This window comes from Pagrus pagrus, assembly GCF_965226575.1.
Source record: "Pagrus pagrus genome assembly, chromosome: 19".
NCBI classification, from domain to species: Eukaryota; Metazoa; Chordata; class Actinopteri; order Spariformes; family Sparidae; genus Pagrus; species Pagrus pagrus.
The window spans coordinates 4,976,083-5,000,696 of NC_140203.1; the positions used below are offsets into that span (position 1 = coordinate 4,976,083).

The following is a 24,614-nucleotide window of genomic DNA, read 5'->3' on the forward strand; positions in this document are numbered from 1 at the left end:
ATATTGCGTCTAACTCTCCCACTCATACCATGCCTAATCCTTTATTTCAACACATCTTGACCTCAGTCCTCTCCATCTCAAGTCCATTGTGCTTTCTTACCTATCCTCCCCCGATTTATCACCGCCCACCCACACACATGCACCCACCGCCGCCCTCCCCTTCCCCTTGTTCAGGACAGCCTATCAGCGGATACCAAGGAAACCTCTGGATGATGTCATGTGGTATGGCTGCTGTTCCAAGACTGACATCAGTAGGGAGAGAGCTCCTCATTCTTTCCAGAGTATGACCCAAAGGTTTTGGCTCCACTATGCCGAACCTACCGCTCCAGCTCCCCCGCTCCTCCGCACGCTCTCAATCCTGAACATCTTGCTTTTCCTCAACACCAAAAGTCTCTAATACGCCAATTTTAGTTCACATTCATACTGGATGGAGGATGCTTTTGCCCTTGGCTGCAACAGCGGAGGCCAGACAAGAACTGCTGTGTCTGCACGGCTCCACCTGGACTGCTTCGTTTCACTCAAGGCTCCCTGGACCCCGCGGATTACTTCGGAGTGACGCCAAGTGGTCCGTCTGTCCCGAGCCAACCGCAGCAATTTATTTCACTGAACGCTACGTCGAGCCAAGAGATGGGTATTCAATTATCTTTGGTTTTGCTTGGCGCAGCCACTGGGAAAAACAGTGATCGCAGAAGTCAGGGGACACATTCTGCAGATGGACTATGTTGTGCGCGCTCTACCGTCTGAACGGAGATTAAAGTACACTGGAAATGCACATCCACAACCCCACGGTAACGAAGACAAACAACATCGCTCAAACCCATTAGCTAGCAAAAGATAGTCTCTTAATGACTGATTTTAAGATGCACATAACAATCCTTCAGAGGGAGTAATGACTGCTTCATTGGAAACAGATGAGCATTGATTACCCGATTAAAATACCTATCATCTTATATAATCAGCACCTTAATCACCTTCATCGTCTTTATTGGCACACGCTACAGCACTCTTATGCAAGCTGCTCGGGAAAAAAAAAAAAATAACATTATGGTACTTATAGAGTGCAGACACTCTCCCTGCGACCGCAATAACCATGTCAGAAACCAAACCACAAACCAGCATACGCTAAGTGCTACTTGCCTCCTGTCCTGACTGCTGTATGTAAAGAAAAGGCCTCTGGAGAACTTCACAGGCAAAAGAAACACAAGATGAGCTGCGTTTACATCAGACTAAAAGCCAGATCAAGTTAAAAATGCCTTGTGTAACCAGTAATGGAAAGTAACTAAGTACATTTACTCAAGGACTGAACTTTCAAGTTCAATTGAGGGATACTTCACTTGAGTATTTCCATTTTCTACTGCTTTATACTTCCACATTACTGCATTTTTGTACTTTCTACTCAGCAATTGGACAAAAAATAACAGATTCAGATCATCAGAAAAGAGCTGAATATTCATACATATATATATTCAGGCCACTAATCATACTATAGTATCATTTACTGACCATGTAGGTGTGTCCCATCATAACAGGGGAAATTCAAGCAAATGTGACTGTTGTCAGATAAGTATATTATCCACTGAACGTGAATAACAAAAGCAGCTTGGCTACAATCACTGCCCGACGGCCCGGAGGAACAAACTACGTGGGTGTCCGTGACGAGTCAGTGCTGCAGAACATGATGGTGTAATCACGTTCAACACAGAGCCCCCGAATGCCCAAAACGAGACGCGTTGGTGTGACTTTACATGAGTTAAGAGACCTGAGAGTTGAGTTGATGAGAACAATAGCTCGTTTTAATGAGGTTGAAGAAATATTGTCCATTTTTCCGCAGCAACTGATTATCTTTGATTTTTTGTGTTGCACTGAAATCTCCGGTGACTCGAAATATAAAATGAAATCAAATAGCCGCTGTATGAAACAGCCCTCACCGGCTGACAGTTCAAAAGTGCTGTTGCTCTTTCTTGTTATTTCCCCTTTTACATGCTGTTTTTCTAAAGAGATTGACTGGAAATTGCAGCCTCTTGAGTCAACTGAATTAATTGGCCTGCCAGTGAAATCAAATACGTTTTTTTGTGTGTGTGCGCGTGTGTGTGTGTGCGTGTGTGTGTTTTCGTGCTCAACACCTCTTGGTGGTAACTGACTCTGGCAAAAGCCAACACAGGATCAGACTAAACTACAGAGGGGAGAAGGGAGTACGAGGAGGGAAGGAGCGCGGCCTGAGCATAATTTGGAAACTATGTGGCATATTTTCCATTTTGTGCACGCACTGGAGCCTGTCCTGTCTCCCAACTGGCAGACGCACAGCAGGAGGGCTTTTAACATCTCTCACAAAATATCTGTCTGTTCCCACGGTAACCATTGGACTGTTAACACGGCTCTGATAGCCGGGTAAAGATTTTTACAGTGTTCCTTGTATCGCCTCGATCTCAACGACGAGAATACCTCGGGCAGAAATTACAGCAGGATTATAAACTGTCGTGTGTAAACGCAGTCATCACGTCGGCAACTGGAGGTATTTACTAGCGGCCATTAGGCTGAAGGGGAAATAATAGCCAAGCTAGAGCACGTATACAGCAACATACACTAGAAACATCTGTATTTATGCCTCATTAAACTGTTTGAGTCAACAACTTCATAAGAAAGTTGAACATAATCAATGTTAATATGAAACAGAGCTGTGTTCCCGAGCTTCACCCGTACACCGCATCCAACACTCGTATGGAAAATGCACATGTGTACAGTTCAGTTCATACTATATGTCTTCTCTCAAAGTATAAAAATCTGGCTTTGGTCGCCAGGCGATGATTAATGGTTTCGAATGAGTTCAAGAAGTGAATTTTTAGCTTTATTTTTATACTCCATCATATATCTAGCTCCCTGATGGCTTGGCAGACCAACTTTCAGGGATTGTTGAGTGGGGGGGGAGTGATGTCATATTTCATTCTTTTTGTCAGCGGTGAGGTTAAAGGTCAGCTGGCTCAGCATCAGTCACATCAGTCAGCCTCTGTTACTAATTATTATTGAGGGCCTCAGCCTCACAGACTAATCCCCCTTTAAACAAGCACAACTCTGACAGGACAAAGACAACACTATTCCTTGTGCCTTTCTGTGTGTGTGTGTGTGTGTGTGTGTGTGTGTGTGTGTGTGTGTGTGTGTGTGTGTCCGTCACAGGGGTTATGTTTAACAGCCACAAATATCCGCACAAAAGTCTTGTTTTCTCTCTGAACTGATTCTGATTCTTCACACTGGGTGGAAGCGAGAAGTATTTTGTTGTGATGCACACCAGGGATCTCTGGGCATCATAAAACCCCCTGAAAGACTTCCTGTCACTGGTCAGATTAATATTAATCTTTCATCTGCAGCCACAAAGAGTTTGGAGACATAAAGAGAGGAGGAAGGAAGAAGGAAAGCCCTCATTGTAATCATGAAAACCTGTCGCCGCTTGTTACAAACCTTCGTAAACGAGACTGAACTCAGAATACAGACATGAACCCACAAACAGAAATATAACAGTTTGAGGTGACACTTTGTTAGGGTACACGATCAACATTAGCTTGTAGCTTATTAGCATGCATATTAGTATCATATCTGCGCACATTATAATAAACCATACTTATTTTACTAAAAGTTGAACCAGATTAGAGTTGAATCAACTTATCTTTTTAAGTTAATCATATAAATATACAAGTTTTATTTATTTCAAGTTGATTAAACTTAAAATCTCTAGTTTTCACTTTCAGACTACTCAGAGTTGACAGGAGCTCTTCCAACATGAAGAGTTTTCTTTTTTTTAATTGAAATGATGAGTTGGATAAATATACTTTACTTCAATTAGTTCAATCAACTCATTAAAATAAGTTTTGTGGTGGACTTCCCAGCATGCATTGGCTGAGAGTTGAACCGAGACACTTCCTTATCATAGTGTGAAGAAGACAGGTGAAGATGCTGCTGATGAACTGAGAAAATGTTCAAGTAAATCAAATGTGTTAGTGTTTGTGAGGTTCATCAGTTGTTGATTTCACTTAGTATCTTAAGTTTACTGCTTTATAATGACTAATAAAGACAATATGCTACTGAAATGCATGCTAATAACCAACCAGTTAATGTTTAATTAACCCTGATCTAACGTGTTACCCCATTTGACTTACACGTTCTAACTGCTTGCTCGCCACGATGATGCAAAACTCAAAATAGCAACAACAGATGCAGCACAATGAGAAGCAGAACAGAATTTAGAGACGTGTTTTCGTGCGGACGATGTGGAATATATGGCACCTAAAATTAAATTTGATTTGCGACTGTGTGCATGCGCATGGGTGGGTGGCAGAGGTCGGAGGATCAGATGTCGGGGGGGTCCACGAGCTGAATCCGCACATCTATAGAGGATGTGGCCGCGACCGCGCTCCCCATCCCATGCGGCGTGGGGACCGGGGATGACCATCATTTGCACCGCAGCCACATGTGTGTGAACTGCAGTTAAGATGAAGAATCTCATTTAGCTTTTTATCTAATTTGCTTGAGGACTTTAAATCACAGTGAAGTTGGCGACGGTGACTGCTGGTATGCAGACTTGTTTAGCACAAGCCTTGAAAATAGAGCATAATGGGAGATCAATCCCAATTTGGCGCAATCAGTTCACACAGGGCCACAAACCAAATGGACACGAGTAGAAAACTCACATGCATCTGGTAAAAGAATGACACAAACATACAAATAGTTCTAAATGCTGCAAAAACAAATCATGTACACCAGGAATTAAAGTTTATTTCCTACCTCAAAGACTTCTTCATCAAGTATTCTAGTTCCAAACACTACAATTCCCTTGGTATCGATGATGGGGCTGGCGCTTCGGAGCAGCTTCTGGGCGGTCTTCTTTTTACAGTCCAGAATGAGGGTGATGGTCTGCTTGTGCACACTGATGGCCACTCGATGCCATCTGAAAGGGGAGGTGAAGTTAATTCACACACATACTGGGTTACATCCTGCCCACTGACTCACTACTAACACCCTGCTAAGAGCCTCTTTTGTGCTCAAATTCAAATGTAGCCTGTTTTGTTTGCTGTGAAACACAATCTGACTTTATTCTTTCTTTAAATCACATTATTTTTATGGTGATACAAACTGAACTCTACACTGTGCCTGCAAGCAGAAGATCCATATCTGAGGATACATTAATCCACATTAAAGGATAAGTTCACCCAATAAGGAAAATTCAGTCATTATCTACTCAATCTCATGCTGAAGGAACAAACATTTCGGGAGCTTCTCAGCAAAACAGTGTAGTAGAATTCTCCGAAACAACTGAAGTAGACTTGTTTTAAAACATAAAAATACAGCTCGACTGGCATAATCCAATTTTCCAAAAGACCGGAGTTCCCAAACCTGATTTGAAAAGATGTTATTTACCCCCTTTTGAAGCCAAAATCTTCATCGTAGCCGCTTAGCTAAAAGCGTTAGCGCAACAGCTTAACCCTGCGTCAAAGGATTAAATTGCATTTTTTCACATCGATTTGAGATCTCAGGGCTTCCTGAGACTTGAATTATGCTGGACAAGCTGTATGGAGCCATTTTTATGTTTATTTCTGTTTTTTCCATTTTAAAAACAGGTCCGCATCTACTTCAGTGGATTTAGGTAAGTCCCTCAAAGCTGTTTTGCTGTGACGCTCCACAAATGTTTGTGGACGACGAAAATTCATCCGACTTTCCGTCGGCAGTAGGGTGAGTAGATAACGACTGAATTTTCACATTTGGGTGAAATTACCATTTAAATGTGAGAGATTAAATCACAAACAAATCCCCTGCAAAGGGACCACCTGGGCCAGGTGCTGCTAAACAAACTAAACCACCATCAGCCCCCATTCACCTGGACTTTAATTATAGGGGAGGTTTGCATAAACTAAAAGCAGAGCGTATTGTACTGATGGATGTTCATCGAGCAAACAACAAGCGCACGTACTTTCCGTCAGCTAGGTTGACTCCTCGGAAGAGGGGGTAGTCCTCGGGGCTGGGTTTGCCTGTGTGGTCCTCGTACAGGAAGACGGGAGAGCGGCCCACTTCCAGTCCGAGCTGCTGGATGCCCTGTTCGTTGTACACAGACAACAGGAAGGACTGGCTGCCCTTCTTAGGCTTCACTGTAGCCAAGATGGAAAAGTCCTCCGGGAACGAATCACCTGGCAGGTAGGATGGCGGGTTGGACAAGGAGAGAGAAAAGTTTTGGAAAGTTAGAAGAAGCAGTAACCATTCATCATGAAATACTATGTTTTTTTTTTCTCCAGAATGTTGTAATCGTATTATTATTTTAGGACACTGTGCTCCTCGGAGTCGAGGAGGAGTGTCAAAGTTATTATCGCTGCTCCTGATGGAAAAAAAGTGCTACAAAAACAGACAAAGATAGCTTAGACTGGAAGAATTGGGAAGACGAGTTGAAAGGAAACATCAGCGATTTGCCGAGTGCCCAAAATGTAACAGGATAGGATTAATGTGAGCGGGGCTGGCTGGCAGACTAGAGGCCAGTCAGAGGAAAAAACAAAAGTTAGAAGTGCAAAGTGGAGCATTTCCAGCGCAGCACAGGATGAGAAGCTTAATGACAAAAGCATGTGATCCTGGGAGACTTCTGTCAAACTATCCCTCAGACCCCTCCTCCCCACCTCTCTCTCTTCTCCCACAGCTGATCGATCTAACAGACGCTCGGAGGGTCCAGCAGGGGGTTGGAATAAGTAACAGTGAAATATTTGTTTCACAGGAGAAAGAGTTTAAGAAGTGCTGAAATGGAAATACCAATCATAATTTGGTATTTGAACACATAAAATGTGCAGAAACAGACATTAAAAAAAAGGGTGTGTTTGCCTCCATCTGCATGCTTCGAGTGTTCAGCCTCAACTATTTCCTCCATTTTGCTCGAGTGTGAGGCACATCTGCCACGCAGATTCCTCTTAGTGGGGTGTTCTCAGGACCCCAGAAAGAGGGCGGCCTTTTCCAGCTGAGCCTACCAGCTGAGGAGACTGTCGCTCGCTAATGTGGAGGTCAGACAGAGAGAGTTTTTCAGTCCGGAGAGTCAATCTGATTATACTTAAAACCGCCATTGTTATGAGAAACCAGGTATCTGGATTTTGTTTGAACATGAGCAGAGGAAGGAGCCATTTGGATTCCAGTAGCAGATCCTCTCTGTTCAGTATGTGCAGAGCAGAGATTTCCAGACGACCGGAAAAGAGAGGCAGGGTCTGTGGCTGGAGCGGGTTTGTAGCACCTCGTGCAGAAATCAAACCCCCTCCCTCTGCCACCAGTTTTTTTTGGATGAACAGCAGACAGGCTGGAAAATGCTAAAGTGGAGTGAATACAGTTTTAGGTAGGCGATCAGAAGCCGTGGAGAAAAAAAAGAAGCCTCAGAGGGAATGTGGTGTGGAAACCTGAGGTCAGGAAGAGATAGTGGAAAAGGAAAGAAGAAAAGCTCCACCACCGACGTTCAGTCGCTTTACTCTTCGCTTCTACATTTTCCTCCAGCATCTGCGTGTCTGTTTGCCATCTTGTCTTCCTTTGCCTTTTCTCTATGATTCCTTCATTAATGCCAGGCATCAAATCACATCATGCGGAGAGCACATGCCTTGGCAGAGTGCTCCCTCAGGAATTCAGCTTGGCATCATATGAGAAACATTTCTTTAATTGACAGATGCTTCGACAGGATGGTGTAAGGCGGAGAGAGAGAGAGAGCATGAGAAAGACAAAGAAGAGACGGACAACTCTTCAGAAACTTCACACGGAGGAGTTTTGTGACAGAGAGCAGAATATTAAAGGAGACATATTATTTTCTCATTTTCAGGTTCATGATGTTATTTTGTGTTACTACTTGTATTCCCCCTCTGTCTGCTGTCTGTTAGCTCCTGTCTCTTTAAAGCCCCTCCTCCCGAATGCCCACTCTGCTCTGATTGGTCAGCTCACACACGCCTGAGCCAGCACCTGTCGTGTTTCCAGCTTCCGGTTAGCTTCACATCTACCGTGAAGATAGGCATACATTTCGCCAATGTGTGACATGGTGACGCAGTGATGTCGAGAAATCACGGATTTAAAGGTGGGGCTGCTGACGAGGCGTTTCAGGAGCAGTGTTGTCTGTGGGAAAGGGAAAAACTCCTTTAAGATATCGAGGTAAGGATGCAAAAAAGCTGGGATATATCAAAGAAAAAGAAAAACAGATGAAGGAACGTCTGCCACCACATCCTGTTGCATGAGCCGTGTCTGTCGCAGAGACAATGACTCAGCGCTGGCTCAGGACAGGCTGTTTGTGTGGAGGTCAAGGGTCAGCTGAGGGGTGAAAGGGACGCCAGAAGAAGGGGGGGGGGGAGGACAGAAATGAGGATTTTCAAATTCAAGGTTCAGCTCTTTTTGGAAGGCAGAATTAAACCGGTCCCTGAATAGAACTGAAGTAGCATTTACACAGCGAGGTGTCTCATTTGCGGATTCATGTTTATGCAGTGTGTCCCGTCCTCCCTGCCATCACTGCGAGGACCGAGATGGCCTGAGGGAGCCGCGAAGGAAAAGGATTTAATGAGCCCTCTCTCGCGTCGGCGTCCCGCCTCACTCTCTCCTCAGGACCTCATGGCAAAGTGTATGTCGGGGGGCTGCGTGGGGCGGAAGCTCAGAAAAAGCTTGGGTTTCTCTGGAATGCGTCTTTCAAACCGCTACTTCGGGCCGCCAGATGAGAGATACCTCATTCCTCAGTTGTTGTCTCAGGGACATGGTGGGAATGGAACGGCTGCGGTGCCAGAAGTCCTGGGAGTTTACACCGACGGCATCGCCATCAGTGTCTGACTGAAGAAAATAAAAAAGTCTGGGATAACCTGAGACATCTTAACCGGCCAATCAGACACAGCCCAGCAATTTCCTCCAGATTAAATAACCAATTAAAGTCGCCTTTTACTTTGACGGCGGGAGAACTGCGGCATTAGGGGCTGATGGAGGGAGGTCTTATTTACAAGCACACCTCAGTTATGTGCCAAACTTACAGAATGCCTCAAACGCCAGGGAGGGGCAGGAGTTATGATCCTGTCTGCCATCTGTCAGTGCGCATACAGGCAGGTAAATGGGCTAGAAAGTCTTGTGTCCTGTAATTGGTCAGTCAGTCATCGCCGTGTCCAAATCCCTTCTTCCCTGCGAGACGCGCAGCATTCCAGCGGGATTGCACATTCGCTGCAGAGACAACAAGCGTACCTGTCTGCCGGTTGGGAGGAACGCGGGCAAAGAGGAGGATGGATGTGTGTCAAGTTCAAGGTCTGAATAACCATCATGTGACTAAAGCTCTGAAGTTTAAGAACAGCGAGAGATGGATCTGCATATAATTACATGGCTTTTTGTGTGTAAACAGCTCAACTTGGATTAAGCGCAAAAAACAGCAAGTGGAGACGCGTCTTATTCTCTATGATCCACCTCTCATTACATCTGCTTCTGCCTAGAGCTGCAATCATCAACCTACAAGTCCATAAGTCAATCAAATAAAATAAACCACCAACTGTTTTGATAATTTATTAATCTTTTCAGTAATTTTTAAGCAAAATTACCTCTTAAATGTGAGGGCGTGCTGCTTTTCTTTGTCATTGATGACAGTAAACGAAGAATCTTTAGTTGTTGGACAAACGAAGCAAGCTGAGGACGTCATTTTGAGCTCAGGAGAATTGAGATGAGCATTTTTCAGTGCAGTCTCTAATCGTTTTATGCGTTAAAGCTTCGACTAGTTGATAAATCGAGTAGTCGGTTCGGTTCGGTGCAGCCCTACTTCTGCTAATCGCCTCCTCGCTCCGCTCGAGGATGCACGGATAATGCAGTGCAGTGTAAACATGACCACATGTCACCTGTTGCTTTGAGAATTGATTTTAAGATTCTATTGATTACTTAGAAAGCCCCGAGAGGCCTGACTTCAAGTTATTTAAGAGATCTTTCATCGCCCCTGTGTCTTCTTTGTTGTTTCAGGGTCTAGATTGAAACACGAAGGTGATGGAGCAACGACTTTACAATGACTTGCCTGAGGAGATCAGAGCTGCAAACTCGCTCTCGTCTTTTAAATCACTTTTATTTGCTTTGTGTTTTATTCTGTTTTTGTAAAGCACTTTGTATCTGTGGGTTACTCTATCCCTGCTGGAGACATTAACTGGTATTATGGCTATAATGATAAAAAATGACATCTGATATCTGCAAATCTTCTCTATCATGCATCTCTACTTAGTAACTGTCACGTAGAATCGCATCATTTTGGGTTTTTTGGCGTTTTTAATGAAGAAAATGGATTTCTAATTACCCTTTCTCATTTCACTGATGGTGCTGTGCCGTGCATCTTCACAATCTTAACTGGTTCTTCAGTTAAGCCACAAACGAAGGCAGGTTTCTGCTGAAATGTAATGACGCTCTACATGTGGGATGGTGCATACCAAACATAATAATAAACACAGGCGATGTGCCGCAGTATGTGTAACGCTCTGTATTGCCCCAGGCTTAATGAAGTTAGTAAAATATGTCAATCCTGAGCCATGTTTGCAAACAACAGCACCATCTTTTTAATTTTAGCTTAGCTAGTCGAATCTCACTGTATGTCTCAGCAGAGGGTTCAGTGCCATCGAGCCACAACAGTCCAGACCACAAGTATGAATGCCAAGTGACAGCTTACTCTGTTCAGACACAATGTAGGAGCCACTGCATCATTCTGTCCTTTCTGTCTGGACTAATGTTGGCTGTTGTCCACGATGGCAAGCAGCGCAGACTCAGGGGGTGAGGAAACTCAGCTGCAGCCAGAGATTTATGGGGATTTGAATGTGTATACGCACTCATTTTTTATCTGGATGCATAAAGAGTTACTAGATGAGGTCAGACTTGAGACATGGGAAGTGTCGGGTACTAAAGTTAAATAGGGCAGACGGCTTCATCGCCCCTGTTTCTTCATTCACGTCTCGTTCACATCATAAAGGTAAGAAAGGACGCTTGTGTTTTCGGTGCCTCGGTAGTTTCAAATGAATCATCCCTTCCACATGTTTGCCTAATGATTGCATGTCTGCACTCGCTCTTTTCCAACACATCATCACAGACTGTCTGTGGTAACCGGGTCACGGGCAAGCGCTCTCAATCGGAGCTGCTGCGGTTTCTTTAATTGCCGACATTATAGTCATAACAAAGCGAGCGTGTTTCGCATGCTTTTGTTATCTATATGTGGCATTATTCTACCTTCTCAGGAGGCAGGGCGCTGTGCTGATGACTCAGGCTAATTGCACCTCCAGGCTTCGGGCCAGAGTCATAACTCAGTAGCAAACTTAGTTAAAGGGGGAAAAAAAGGGATGGATAAAATGATCTCACAAGTTTTAGCTGCCTTCTGGAACATATTAGCTGCACATTCTCTCAGTGTGGAGGTGAGAGAGGGACCACAGACAGCTACTTATTCTGTTTGCACCTTAAGACTGTGTGGTGCCTATTGTGAACTCCTCCGAGTTGGTTTGTTTTATGTGGACTGTTATTTCGGATGAATCCAGAGTAGCGTGTGTATAATTATAGAATGTGTATCTAAACAGGGCTGTGCTGTCACAGAGCTTCAAAGCGAGCAGTATTTGTTTGATTGGAGAGCATGATCAGGCATGCAGGCCATAGGAGCCCTGTGGCTCGACTTTAAGCCCCAAAGAAGAGCCACGACATGGATCAAAGGTCCACTGAGGCCAGCGCAACGTCTCGGAGAGACGGCCATGAATGGGGCTGTCATCCAATCTAAGCTTTGTGGGAGCTTTGCGAGCAGGAAGGGTTATTATTTCTCCCTCTTTCTGCATCAAAACCACATCATTTACTTCTTCTTTCTGCTTTTTATATCCCTAAGCTGCAGGGAAACCAATCACAATAATTGCATGAAACTGGTTGTCTTTGGTCGCAGAATTATGGTTTTGAATTCCTGTACTGTAGAACAAAAAAAAGTAGACAGTAAGGAGAGCCTTGCATGTCTCACTGGACAGACACAAAGAGGAGAAAACAGTGCGAGGAGGCGGTAGCAGCAGCAGCAGCAGCAGCAGCAGCAGTGTGGGAGAAATGATAGAGGGAAAAATGATGGCGCTTGAGGGAAAATAAAGAGAGGGAAGGAGGGAGGAAAGTGAGGAAAGATTGCCGAAGAAGGAGGAGAGAGAGGAAAGTACTGCTGCAGCACACAGCGGAGCAGTAACCCAAAGCCACGTCAGCACAATAGAACAAGGCAAAAGTGGAACCCCAGACTTCCCTCCCTGCTACCACCCCTGTTTTCACTGCTTTTCCACCGTCCGGCTCCTCCTACAACATTAAATATTACAGGGCTGGATTTCTCATGCATCTGGTGTGTGTGTTAGAGGGGGAATGAGCATTATCTAGACATTTTATGTGTGTGACTAAGCAACGGGGCCGAAAGAAGTGTCCAGATGTGCTAAACACGTCTGATTTACTTTATAAATAAAAGCTGCAGACTTCCTACAGTATATGTTTTCATAAGGGGTAAACAAGGTTGGAGGGAGGGTAAGGAGGCGCTGCCAAAAAATCTCATAAAGCAAAGATAGAGTTGACATAAATAATCAAGTTAAAGGAGCCAATAAAACTTCTACCTGGAGGGGAATGAAAGGAACGGGCCAGGTGGGAGCAAACACAAATTGCTTTCCAGCTACGTTAAAGTGTTAATAATCCCACTTTACTGTGATGTGAGGGTTAAAGGTCGTAACGCTGACCAGATGGCAGGGCAGAGAAAAACTTTGGGAGATGAGTCAAAGCTCTTGGAAAAGCTCCACTACATCTGCGGTGCAGTGTTGGAAAAATTAGCTGGTTTTGTTTGATGTTTGGAGAGAAAAGAAAAATAGAAAAGAAATGAGAAACGAAAAGAAGATGATGGTTTGTTTGGTTTCACATCTCAGCTGCTGAGAGACACTCACCTGGATACAGCTGTTTGGTGGGGGCGCTGAGCTGGGCGTCTTTGGATACTCTGTAAGCGACATCGGCTCCTTGTGTTGACCTCCTATGTGAGCAGAGACCCGTTGTTTTCGTAACACCCTCGGGTAAATTGTGAAAATCTAAAATCTTCAAGAGGTCTGCTGGTTCCGCTGCAGAGAGGGGAGAAAAAAAAGACACAGAAATAAAGAGCGTTTAGTTTTAATTGTCAAACTCAGTCGTACATATTCCTTAAAATACAGCCCACATATCATATTGACAAAGCATATAAAAATCCCACAATTTCTGCATTTTCAAATAAGCCTTCATTATGGCCATTTCTTTAACCGTTGCCTCTATTTTTTGCCGTCTGCTGACTCAGGCGCTGCAGTTACTCAGCAGGAGTTTTGCACTGTTGTGGTCCAGAGAAGATCTGTGTTATCCATTTAGGCGCTAAACTGAGATGTGCCCGTTTATAGATCACCATGATCATGGGTTGCGGATGCAGCAAAACCCATCCATCCATCCATTTCCCTGCGACGCTAAATGTACCGCTGCCTCCCTCTTCGGCCACAACCGTGCAATTAGCACACTTTCAGGCCGGTCGTCTCGACTGTAACCGGGGCCACCGCAGAAGTACACTGGGTCAGAACAATGTGACATGGGGTTTGACCCTGCACCGCACCCTCCCGTGCCAAAACCACCCAGGACAAACAGCTGTTCCTGCAGCCAGATGCAAAGACAACAAGCTGCACAATGACACCCCATTAGCATGCAGCCTTATCCCAGCAGAGATAGGGACAGAAAAGGACCTCGGGACCTTATACTTGCGTAAGGACAGGGGCTGTCAGGGTGTTTTAAAGGAGGGCAAACACTAACAAAAGGAATTTATGGCACAGGAGTTTAAGAAATAACACCGAGACAAAAGCAAGCATGCTGTTTTATTCTACTGGATGTGAGAGTCTGAGGCAACCCACACTCAGGTACAGCAGTCCTAGTGTCAGGCTACAAAGACCACACAAACCGTTCAGGGAAAGAAGAAAAAAAAATTCAATAGCCCCATCCATCCGAGAGCGAAAGGGACGCTGGGAAAGGTGGAAAGGGGAGTGGGCAGAGCGAGAGTGTTTGTACATTCTGCGTCTCCCTGCAACAACCTCCAGCTGGATGTCATTACTTATGACTCACACGCAGCGCAGATCAATTAACAGGAAAAAACAGTCTTAAACAGAGGTCTCCATTTAAGAGCCATTTGGCTGCACGTGCTCGTCCGCAGCTGTACAGTGATCGCGGAAAAACAGACTTCCTCCTCATCAGCTAAAGTGTGATTGCATGTCGCCTACATCATCCTATGATCAACGAGATAAAGACCCAACTGGAGGAAGCTTACCGAGACCACTCAGGACCAAACGTTTGTCAGAAGACGTGATTTACACACCGACTGCCTGACAACAAATATGAAACGCGATGACAAAACATCCTTTGAGGCGCAGACTTCAGTCATGGCGCAACTAGTTTCCATCACCCAACAAATCAAACACACTTTATAACAGTTTATATCTGTTTATACACAAAAACACACACACAGCAGTCTAAACAAGACTGTGTGGACTACTTCAAGGAGTAAAAGTGGGATCTGAGTTAGGGATGCATGATGGTAACACCCGATGGACACCTGAGGGTAAAAAACGGAAAAGACTTAATGAGCAAAGATGGATGATTTCATGCTTCTATCATCTTCTTCTCTGTTTTTATTAGTGGACTGAAAACCAACTCTCTACAGTGCAAACAGCCACTAACAATATCAGTAAATGCTGGGCTTTGTAAGTCAATGCAGGCAATTTGGTGTCATAATATTGGCAATATTCATCAACTATAATTTCACTGATACCGTTAAAAAGCTGATAACATAAACATCCCGATATCTGCGCCTGAACACGCGGCAAAAACTGCAGCCGACAGCCAACTAGCACGAACGCTCTGCGCATGCGTGAGAGGAAATAACTCTCCACACCACCGGGTGGCGATATACAAACCGTTGTTATCATTTTAACACAAAGCCACTTCTAACTGAGGATATGTCTCGTCTAAAATAGCGGTGAGGGGTGGAGGCAAAAAGGAAGGATAAGCTAGATGGGTGAAATCATGGATAATTTAACATTTCTCTTCTCGTGCATCGAATCACTCAGCTGAGCAGCCAATGATTGAATGATGAATGAATGATTTCCCCAACGGGCTCGGGCCATGAATGAAACAGCCAGGTCCACGGATGCTCCGGTGCTCTGGAGGCAGTCTTTAAGCTGTATTTGCAAAGCCCTGTTTCCTAATCAGGACGTTCTCATCTCAACTCACTTTCTCTCCCTCTCTCTCTGAAGTCAGCCCACTTTCCCTTGCTTGCAGGAAGTCTATTATCCAACCCAAACTCTGTAATTGCATTTTTACACATTGTGAATGTAGAACTCAGGCATTAAACATCGCCTCAGGGGACATTCGAGGCGAAGGCACACGGCAGCTCATCTGAGAGAAAATACATGAATCCGAGCACCACACCCATCTGTTTTTTAAAACCCACCTAGGCCGGGATTTACACATAACGCATACCAGGAACGAGAGAGCCTCTTAGTAGGTGAAGGGTCTAAACAAAAAGACAGCTTTGTCTGTCATCGGCTCATAATGAAGAGACAGACAGAAACTCGCCCACCGGCCAGGAGATGTCTATCATTCACCCTGATGACAGAGGTTCATTTAATGAGCTTGTCTCTGAGCGCTCTGCAGCCGGGTAATGATATGTCAGAATGTCAAAGTGATGGGAAATGGAGCTCTGCTACAAAACGCTCGGACTGATCTGACATTAATCAAAAGCTTTGTTCTACATTTCTATCGCTTATTGGTCTAATAAGCGGGGAGATTGCGAGAGCTGATTGAAAAATGTGATGCATATGATGCAAAATCTCTGAATGTGGAGAATTTGTTCTGCTGGTGGCTTCACAAATGAGGCGTTCAAGGGCCTGAGTGCCGGCAATAAACTTCTAAAAAAGCTGAGTAAAGGTGTCAGTATGGTGTCAGAGGATTCAGCATTGAAAGCACAAGCACTGATCATATACTTCTGAAGTAAAGGGTTTGAATCGAATGCCCCCAGGACAGCATCATGATTCTACACCTGCTTCATGTGAAATTTTACATTTTTTTATTACATTTTAGCACTAAAAGTGTTTAATGCATTCATCAAACGAGGGCTCCATACTGACTTTCCACACTTGTTCCACTGGTGCTCCTAACTTTTACCATTTCGGAGCACCGGCACATAATTCAGGTAGGTGCACCCAATTTCACTGAATCGATAAAGCAGGAATTAAGTTGCAAATACATGTACACTTCGTAAAATCGCCTGCACCAAGATATTGCGATAACATCAACTGTTTGAAAAAATAAACACCAGTGCGACCAATTAAAATGTTTATTCGCACTTGACAGATTTTTGGGCACGTGCGACCAGAATAATCGCGCTCTGGAGCCCCGCGTTAAACATGGACACAAGAAGTAAACTGCTTGAATAAACTGTTTATAATTGTCAGAATAAAACACATTACAGAATAGACTTGCTAACCTTTACTAGACTTAGCTGATTGTCTTTTAATTGTAGAAGTTTATAACTCAAATTTTTTTGGGGAGTGGCGCAAACTGTTTAGAAATTGAGATGAGAGATCCAGTACAGTTAATATAAAATAATCCCTACGTGTTTTGAGAATAGAAAAACTGCATTTTCTAAGAAGAAAACTGGAGATCTTTTATGTTTTTACTACACTCTTGCAGTCTACAACCTTGCATTGATTTAGCATCTATCAGAAAAACGTCATACAGGATTTAAACAATCCGAAAATCCTTCTTACCAGCTAATCCGGCTTCCTTTGATTCAAAATCGGCTTCGGTGACCCACACACAGGGAGCTACTGTTTCTCAGCCACTAATATAAGAGAAGTAAATGACACATAAACTGGCACATACGGCGTTTTCATTTAATTTTTTTAACAAGGGCCATGGTTTACCAAAGGCACAGCTCAAAGCTCTTGCACTTTCCTCACACAGCCCACAAATGTTCCCTGTAAAAGCCACAACAGTCTAGCTCTGACACTGCAGTAATCCCCTCTAACCTGCCAACATCCAACAGCACATTATCCCCTGGGAGATGGATCAATCGATCACTGGCGGTTTGCACAGACGGAGCCCATACAAGGCATGGAAATGTAGGCCAGTCCGGCTGGTCCTACGGTTAAACACAGCAGCCACTGTATAGGTGATGGCACTTACATTCACAGCTCAGATTAAACCCCGTTGATGTCTGTGATTCTCAGACTGTTACAACCAACCAGCCATAGCCTCACTTTTCCACCTCTTGATTCATCTTCATGTAGTCTCTTTCTACTCACACTAGGCTCTCCACCTTATATGGACACAACCTCGCACATGAGACTCTGGAGTTGACAGGTACAAACCCTCACTTCATACCTTACCTCATGTAATCAATAAATAAACTTATATTCCTCCCAGTAACACTCATATTGGTGTTAGAGTACTTTAAGATCATCTTCTCAACTCTCATTTCGGTGCCACTTTGTGCCAAAAATGTTGTTCTTGTGCTTTTAACACAAACAAATACACACCAGCAGCGGCTGACGGCGAACTACCTCCATTTATCAGATGTTTTCCCAACAAGCCGCGGCCATTTTATTAGTTTACAGATGACAACAACACACGCACAGTGATGAATGTTTTAAAGAAGTTCCTCTAGGCAGCAGCGGCCCACACTGGCGGTGCATCATGACAATATGGCTGTCATAATAACAACATCAGTTCAGCTTTACAGGGAAAGGAGAAAAAAAAAATGGGGGAAGTCTGTAAGGAGCATCCAGGCGATGCCAACTGTGTCATGACCCCTGCTGCTGCTCCTGCTAATCCACACTGACACAAAGTAATCATGAAGATCAGCAGCTTTTAGGGAAGGAAACCATTCATCATCAGGATGCCCCTCATTCCACACCTGTGAGCAGCTCTTCCATCAATCAGTTGGCTGTTTCATCAAACTGTTCCACTTTCTCATTTCCTGTCTCCAATTTCCTCTTTCCTCCTTGTATTAGTTTGTTCCGATGGATCTAAAAGCGTCCGCAGGGCCTCTGGTGGGTCGCCTGGAGGTGAGCCAGGTGGACCGGGCCAATTAGCAGCTTACAGGAAAAGAGGACGGTGAAAGGATGGCGTAATATATCTCTGTCCGGACACAGGTGACATAACAGAGCTATTGAAAAAAACATCAGAGTAACAACAAATGTCTTTTCCAATAAGCAATGACTCACCTGATGCAGTAGGTGCAAACACAGGTGGGGGGAGTAAAATACAATACAGCGCGGTGCTGCAATATTTTGCATGACTATATCGTATTATATTGAACACGGGCGCCAAGCGTCGATGTTTGTTATAAAATTCATTAATATTGCAAATAGTAATTAAGACTTTCTGGGACTAGAATGAAAAAATCAATTGCTTTTTCTTTCAGATTTCCCCAGCTCCTCACCGCGCTGAGCTGCATCGTTCAATATATAATAATATAAAAGCAGTTATAGGAGTCCACACACGTTTGCATTCGATTAAGTTGGACTGTATATACTCTAATAAGAAAACACAGTTCAGATCTGCAACAATCAAAAGACAATGAATCGCCAAGCAAGCAACATCCAGCTGCCTAAGTAAAAAAAAAAAAGATTGCAATATACTGCATGTTTACGCAATAGTCAGCATATAGACAATATTTTTAAAAGTCAAATAGCGTCGCAGCATTCTCCTAAAGTAGATGGGGACTTATATATATTATATATTATATATATCTAAAATGGCTCCACACAGCTCATCTGGCGTAATCCAAGTCCCCCTGAGATCCCAAATTGATGTGAAAAGCTCGATTTTGGGTGAACTTATCCTTTAAGTATCTCGATCATATCTGGTGATTCCCACTTCTGGCCTAAAAACCCGATCCGCTCCACCCTCTTTGACATGTTCTCACACACCTTCATTCATGGATTTCTGTCACCTGCAGCCGACCTTCCAGCGGAAGCTCTCCTGACCACATCCTAAGCCGCAGGTATGAGTCTCAGTCTCACCTTGTTAGGCTGAGATGTTTACCCACTTAGCATGGCGGATCCCTCGAGAGACCAACACCTCTGGCACTTGATGCTAAAAATACTTTTCCCTCTGACCACAGCCCCTCACATCCAAGAGGCAGGTTCTCCACACATACACAGACACTGTTTATACGACACGGTCATGTGTACCTTCGCTCCCCGCCGGTCTGCGCACCTTTTTTCTGCTGCTTTAATGCAGCAACCCTCGTAAATACAGAGCATCCTTTAAGCCTTAATGCTCGTTGGAAGTTTTTTTCATGTGTAAGCAAAAACAGCGTCTTTTCCTTTTCCTACATCAACACACTGGGGCACTATTCCAGATGTCTGTAAGGCTCCAACGCCTCTGCTGTACACAAGTTAAATGCATTTACAACATAATTACAAGAGCAAAGACACGACATGTTAAAAGGAGGACTGAAAATAGCAAAGGGTTCACCCAGGAAACTCTAACTCAGACTCGTTTCTTCCTCATGTTCAGTGTTTCAAAACCTTCTCCTGGAAGATAAACTCATAGACGGATGGGGTGTGAAGTATCCACTCCCACAGTAAGCTCTTTCCACGCTATGTGCACCACACAGACTTGTAAGTGTAATGTACAAATGTGTAAAGCAAAGTGCTGCAACTGTGACGGAGCAGTTAACTTTGTTTCCAGCCTTTTATAGGTGTGTTTGTCAGACATGGGTTGAATGAGGCTGCAGCTACAGTAAAAGATAATGAATTCATATAAGCACATGCTTAAGCTCACTACAATACAACCGAGAAAAGTGTGTATGATGTGTTTTTTTTTTTGTCTTCCCCTCTCTACCTCACTGCACTTTCTTTCTACCTTTTTCCTCTCTCTTGTCTGAACAGTAGCCTGAGTGCCACATTCATAATCCTGCTCTCGGCTCGGTGCCAAGACTGTGGTGGATCCCATTCCCCTAACCTATCCATCTATCCCGATCTCCACAAATGCACACATACGTGTACACACACACACACACACACACACACACACACGCGTTCTGTAACAACACTTAGTGACTCCAGACGGCACCATTTCATCTGACAGGAGGAGGGGTGCCGGACCAGTGAATTAGGACTTTTTCATGGGGGGGAGATTAACATTCTTCCCTCTTTCCCTGCCCCCTATCCTCCTCCTCCAGCCCGTCCTGAAGTGAGGCCTGACTCTCCAGGCACATGCTTGACCTGGCGCTGAGGACAAGGAGTAATTAGCAGCCATAAAGAGGACCCTGCCTCTCTTGGAAACCAGCACAGCCGAAAACAAGAATGCCAAATGAGAGACTTCCCCCTCCTAGAGCGCATCACACACAGTGAGGGTGTAAGAGTCTCTTTCTTTTTTTTTTATTTCACCTGATTCTGTTATAAAACCTTAACTGAAGCCAACTGTTGTGAGGACGGAGCCTCACTGTGAATACAGCAGGTTACAATTAAGGCCCCTGACTTTAATTACTTAAAACAAGACTGTAACTTTTTAAAGGCAGACATTCTTCCTCTTACAGATTAAAAGTGGAATTCATCAGCGATAAAGCACACTCCAATATACTCAGGGGGGTTTTTAGCTGATGTTTGCAAGCTTTAGATAGCATTACTGTGTACCTGACTCTCCTCTACATGTACTACTGTTACACTGATTTTATCATTATCCCATGTTTGCCAGTTGTGGCCACAGTAGCCGCTGTTGAGCCTAAAAAATCAGGATGGTTTAATGTTAATCCACCTTGATCCTGACACAAAGCCAATGCAATCCTAACACTCGTTAAGTATATGGAAATGTAGTGTGAAATAGTGCCTCTCATTTATTTCCCACTTTCCCTACCATTATAAGGGCTAAGACCAGCACCTCAGCCATTTTTTTGGCATCACCTGTGCCAAACGAATGTAAAATCCATCAATGTGGACAGTAGTGAAAGCAAACGAAATGAGTTCCCAGATGTAATCCAGTAGACTCCTCCAGCAAGTTATATCATGCAGCTTTTTACGATTCCCAATTTTTTGAACACATATAATAAAAAATGCCTGTTTTTTAATCAAAAAACATAATATTTCCGTCCACACACCGTGCGAAAACACTGCTTTAAAAGTTAACGTTTTTATCTCAAAGTCCTTCAAAATCGAAAGCATCGAGACAAAACAACGACCTGACGACACACTTCTGTCAACGTTGACCTTAAGTTGTTGCTTCTGGCTTTCATGTGACCGACAGAGCTGGGAATCATACTGCAGACATTACGCTTGCTAGATCGAACGCATTACATACACTGCATGGACATCCTGTGAGAGAACACACACACTCCCGTAGACGTGAAGCGCTAACGCCAGAGCAAACCTGAACCAGGTCGCAGGATGGTAAACAATCACACATGCCCCAACACCTTCGCTTAATGACACCACCGAACACTGTGAGGGAGATTTTCAGGGAGATTTCTTGGCAATCGCTGCTCTTCTGTATGTAGGCTTTTCAGCTCAGATTAAATACATCCTCAATTTAGGTTTCAAGTTGCACCAACATGATGATTTTAATACTTGTCTTGACACACTGCTGCTTGTTTTTAACTGTTTTGAAGACGTCCTTTGAAAGTGACATGCACCTGCACTTTTATTCTTATTCTTTTATCTTATTTTGATCTACTTGTTTATCGTTATTTACATGTATGTTAATAATGATAAGCAGACAATAGATTAAAGAAAACTAATATTTGTATTCATGTTATGTGCAATCAGTGTGCCTTTAAAATATGCATCAATGAGAGGAGATGGTGTAAAGTGAGATTATGTAACTTTAAATGGCACTCAGTAGAGCGCATACCTCCACCAAGGCCCAACAGTCCTCTTTAATGCAGATTTTTATTAGGATCTGCATCAAATTGTACTCGATTATAGATACTAGCCTAAACTAAATACACCCTATCTTGCAATGTTAAAGAAAGTGAGAATAAATGCCTGGACCTGTCCCTTCATCCGGATCCACACCAAATGTTAATGGGGTCTATTCTGGGCCGAGACCCATCCTCCATCCAAATTTCGTAAAAATGCGTTAAATAGTTTTTGTGCAATCCCACTGACAAACCAACCAACAGACAAGGCTAGTTCATGGCAGCTAATGTAAGCTGATGTTAGCTAACTTAGATATTGCCATACAAATGACAAGACTTTGGCTTGTCTATTACCACATGTACAGTAGCCACAGTGGGTGTAGTTCAAGTATTAGCGTTAGCATTAGCAGCCATCATGTTGTCAGCTGGTTTGTTTTGAATGAAGAGCAAGTGTGACTGAGAGGAAGTAGAGGAAGTAGACAACGTGACAAGTCTCAGCGGCAACTGAGGACAGTGTTTAAACTGGCAAGAGTACAATCAAACCTGTCAGAGACCTCACATGTCAGTATCAGTGAAGTTACATTTCATCGACCGGCTCTAATCCAGACTTTTCAGGACACTGACCCAGTGACCTGAGCCGAGAGCTGCACGTGAAAGCAGCAGCAGCAGGGAGGAAGAAGCACAGGAGGAAATGAGAGGAGGGAGATTTTTTTTTTTTTTGTTTATGCACCTTCACTCCAACAGCCAGGATCGACTCATTCTGACCTTCATCATGAGATACCTGAACGTTAACCGCAGCCTCTGATTTCAAAAATGTCAGGAAACACCAGACAGAAGCACGTCCGTGGACAAACTCCACCAGACTTGCATATTCACCCAGACATTCACACACACAAACACAAGCACACAGTCTTGAAAGATGATCCAGAGAACAGACAGACTTTCTGACTGGAGCTTCTCTTGTGTACTCTGAGTCTCAGTGCTTCAGCCGGACTCTTATTGCTTTAACAGGGGGAATACCAGATGGTTTACTTCACTGTCTCAGCGCTGCAGCTCGCAGCAGCGCAGATAAATCACTGTCTGCCGGCCACCACAAACTAAGATGGAAAAACTGAGTCAAGATTCCACGGTGCACCTCTGAACGCTCATTTTACAGCGAGAAAGTTCAGAAACGGCACTTCTGAGGCACATGTGTGATGTGTGTCATCTTCGTCTTCCACCCCCTGTAGTTTTTGTCTCCTTCACCAGCTTCATTTAGTTTTATTCTCGAAAACCTTCATTAGCAGCTTTATATCCCTGCGCCTATTCGATCCTTTACTGAGTCGTAACCCTTTTTCCTCATTCTGTCTCTCCCGCAGCAGATACGGTCTATGATGGCTGACTGCTCAGAAAGTTATGATAAAAGAGGGCCCTGCAGCTCTGACATTTGAGAGCCATTTCCTCTCACCCAGCCTCGCAGATAACCATTATTCCAGCACCAAACACCCTGACAGAAAACAATGAAATCGAATCCAATAAATATGAAATCCTGCACAAAAAGTGACACTTTTCCCCCTCATTAAGGCACACCAAACCTAAGTAGCACATTAGACGCTGTGCCCCTGAGCTAACGACGGGAGTCAATCCAAACAGGCAGTGCTTTCTCTCAAAGGGAGAGTTTCGTCATCATGAGTGAACTCGATGACCCATGACCCAGTCCACAAAATCAGTAGATGTGCAACAGAAAAACAACGAAATTCCCGATTAAAATCTAATATGGCATGCTACGGTAGAAGACAGCATCACTGAATGCTGACAGTGTGAGAAAAAAAAGCAAGTAAATGTAGGTAATATATCAAAAGCAGCCATTTTATGATGCACAAGCGATCGTATCAGCGATGTCTTAAGGGAAAGAAAATAATAGAGGATGGGTGAAAAAGAAAAAGTGATGGCACGGTTTCAGTGACGTGTGGAAAGAGTGATGAAACACGAAAATGGAAAATCAAAAGCAGCACTTAGGTTATCAATCATTGTTCTCATGGTAGTAATAACACGCACTGTAAGCGCAGCCTGGGGATAGGAAAACTTGCCATCTGAAGCGCCAAATAATAACTGCCGGCGTCGCATTGACAGCCAAGTCGACCATCAATTCACAAAAACTGACACGTTTTAACCAGTGTCCTATCTGAGCAGCAACATGTAAGTGTGCCGTGAGAGAGCAGAGTGCCTGACTGACAGTAGGCTACCTCACCGGAGTCATTAACTGTGAATCATCAACTTCCGACATCGTGTCTTTTGGTAAAATGAAATATAAAGCCTCCTGAATGCAGGAGAAGTTAAAGAGTTGACAAACCAACCCTGTCTCCTAGAAATTACTACTAATTTACGGTAATTACTGTATTTACTACAAACTATAAACTACTTACTTTGTTTGGACAATTATGTTTCATGAGGAATCATAATTACTGTTTGGACCATGTTCCCCTGCAATATTTTTCTTTTTTATATAATCTTTTCATGCATAAAAATGTGTGTGTGTGTGTGTGTGTGGTTAGTTTTTTGCATCAAAAGCATTTTGGCTGAAGTTAGGGAAACATTGTGGTTTCGGTTAGATGTTAATACATGTAAACAAATTGTGTTTCTTAACTTCTTCGACATGCAACCGACAACACAGTCTTTTCCTGAACTTAACCAATGATTAAGTGTTGCCGTGCATTATGTGATATTGTAAAGACAACATACATACAGACCAGGA

The 24,614-nt window shown here is 43.8% G+C and overlaps 1 protein-coding gene across 2 annotated transcripts in view; it reads right to left on the reverse strand.

Annotated features, from left to right (window-relative positions):
• The window catches only part of col5a1 (procollagen, type V, alpha 1), an 83,222-nt gene that overhangs the window by 51,276 nt on the left and 7,332 nt on the right, over positions 1 to 24,614 (reverse strand). For both annotated transcript variants that reach the window (XM_084339656.1, XM_084339655.1), the window contains exons 2-4: positions 12,903 to 13,070; positions 5,957 to 6,170; positions 4,774 to 4,936 (exon numbers count right to left, since the gene is read on the reverse strand). In XM_084339656.1, coding sequence (XP_084195782.1) covers positions 4,774 to 4,936; positions 5,957 to 6,170; positions 12,903 to 13,070 — 545 coding nt within the window. The remainder of the gene's footprint in view (positions 1 to 4,773; positions 4,937 to 5,956; positions 6,171 to 12,902; positions 13,071 to 24,614) is intronic.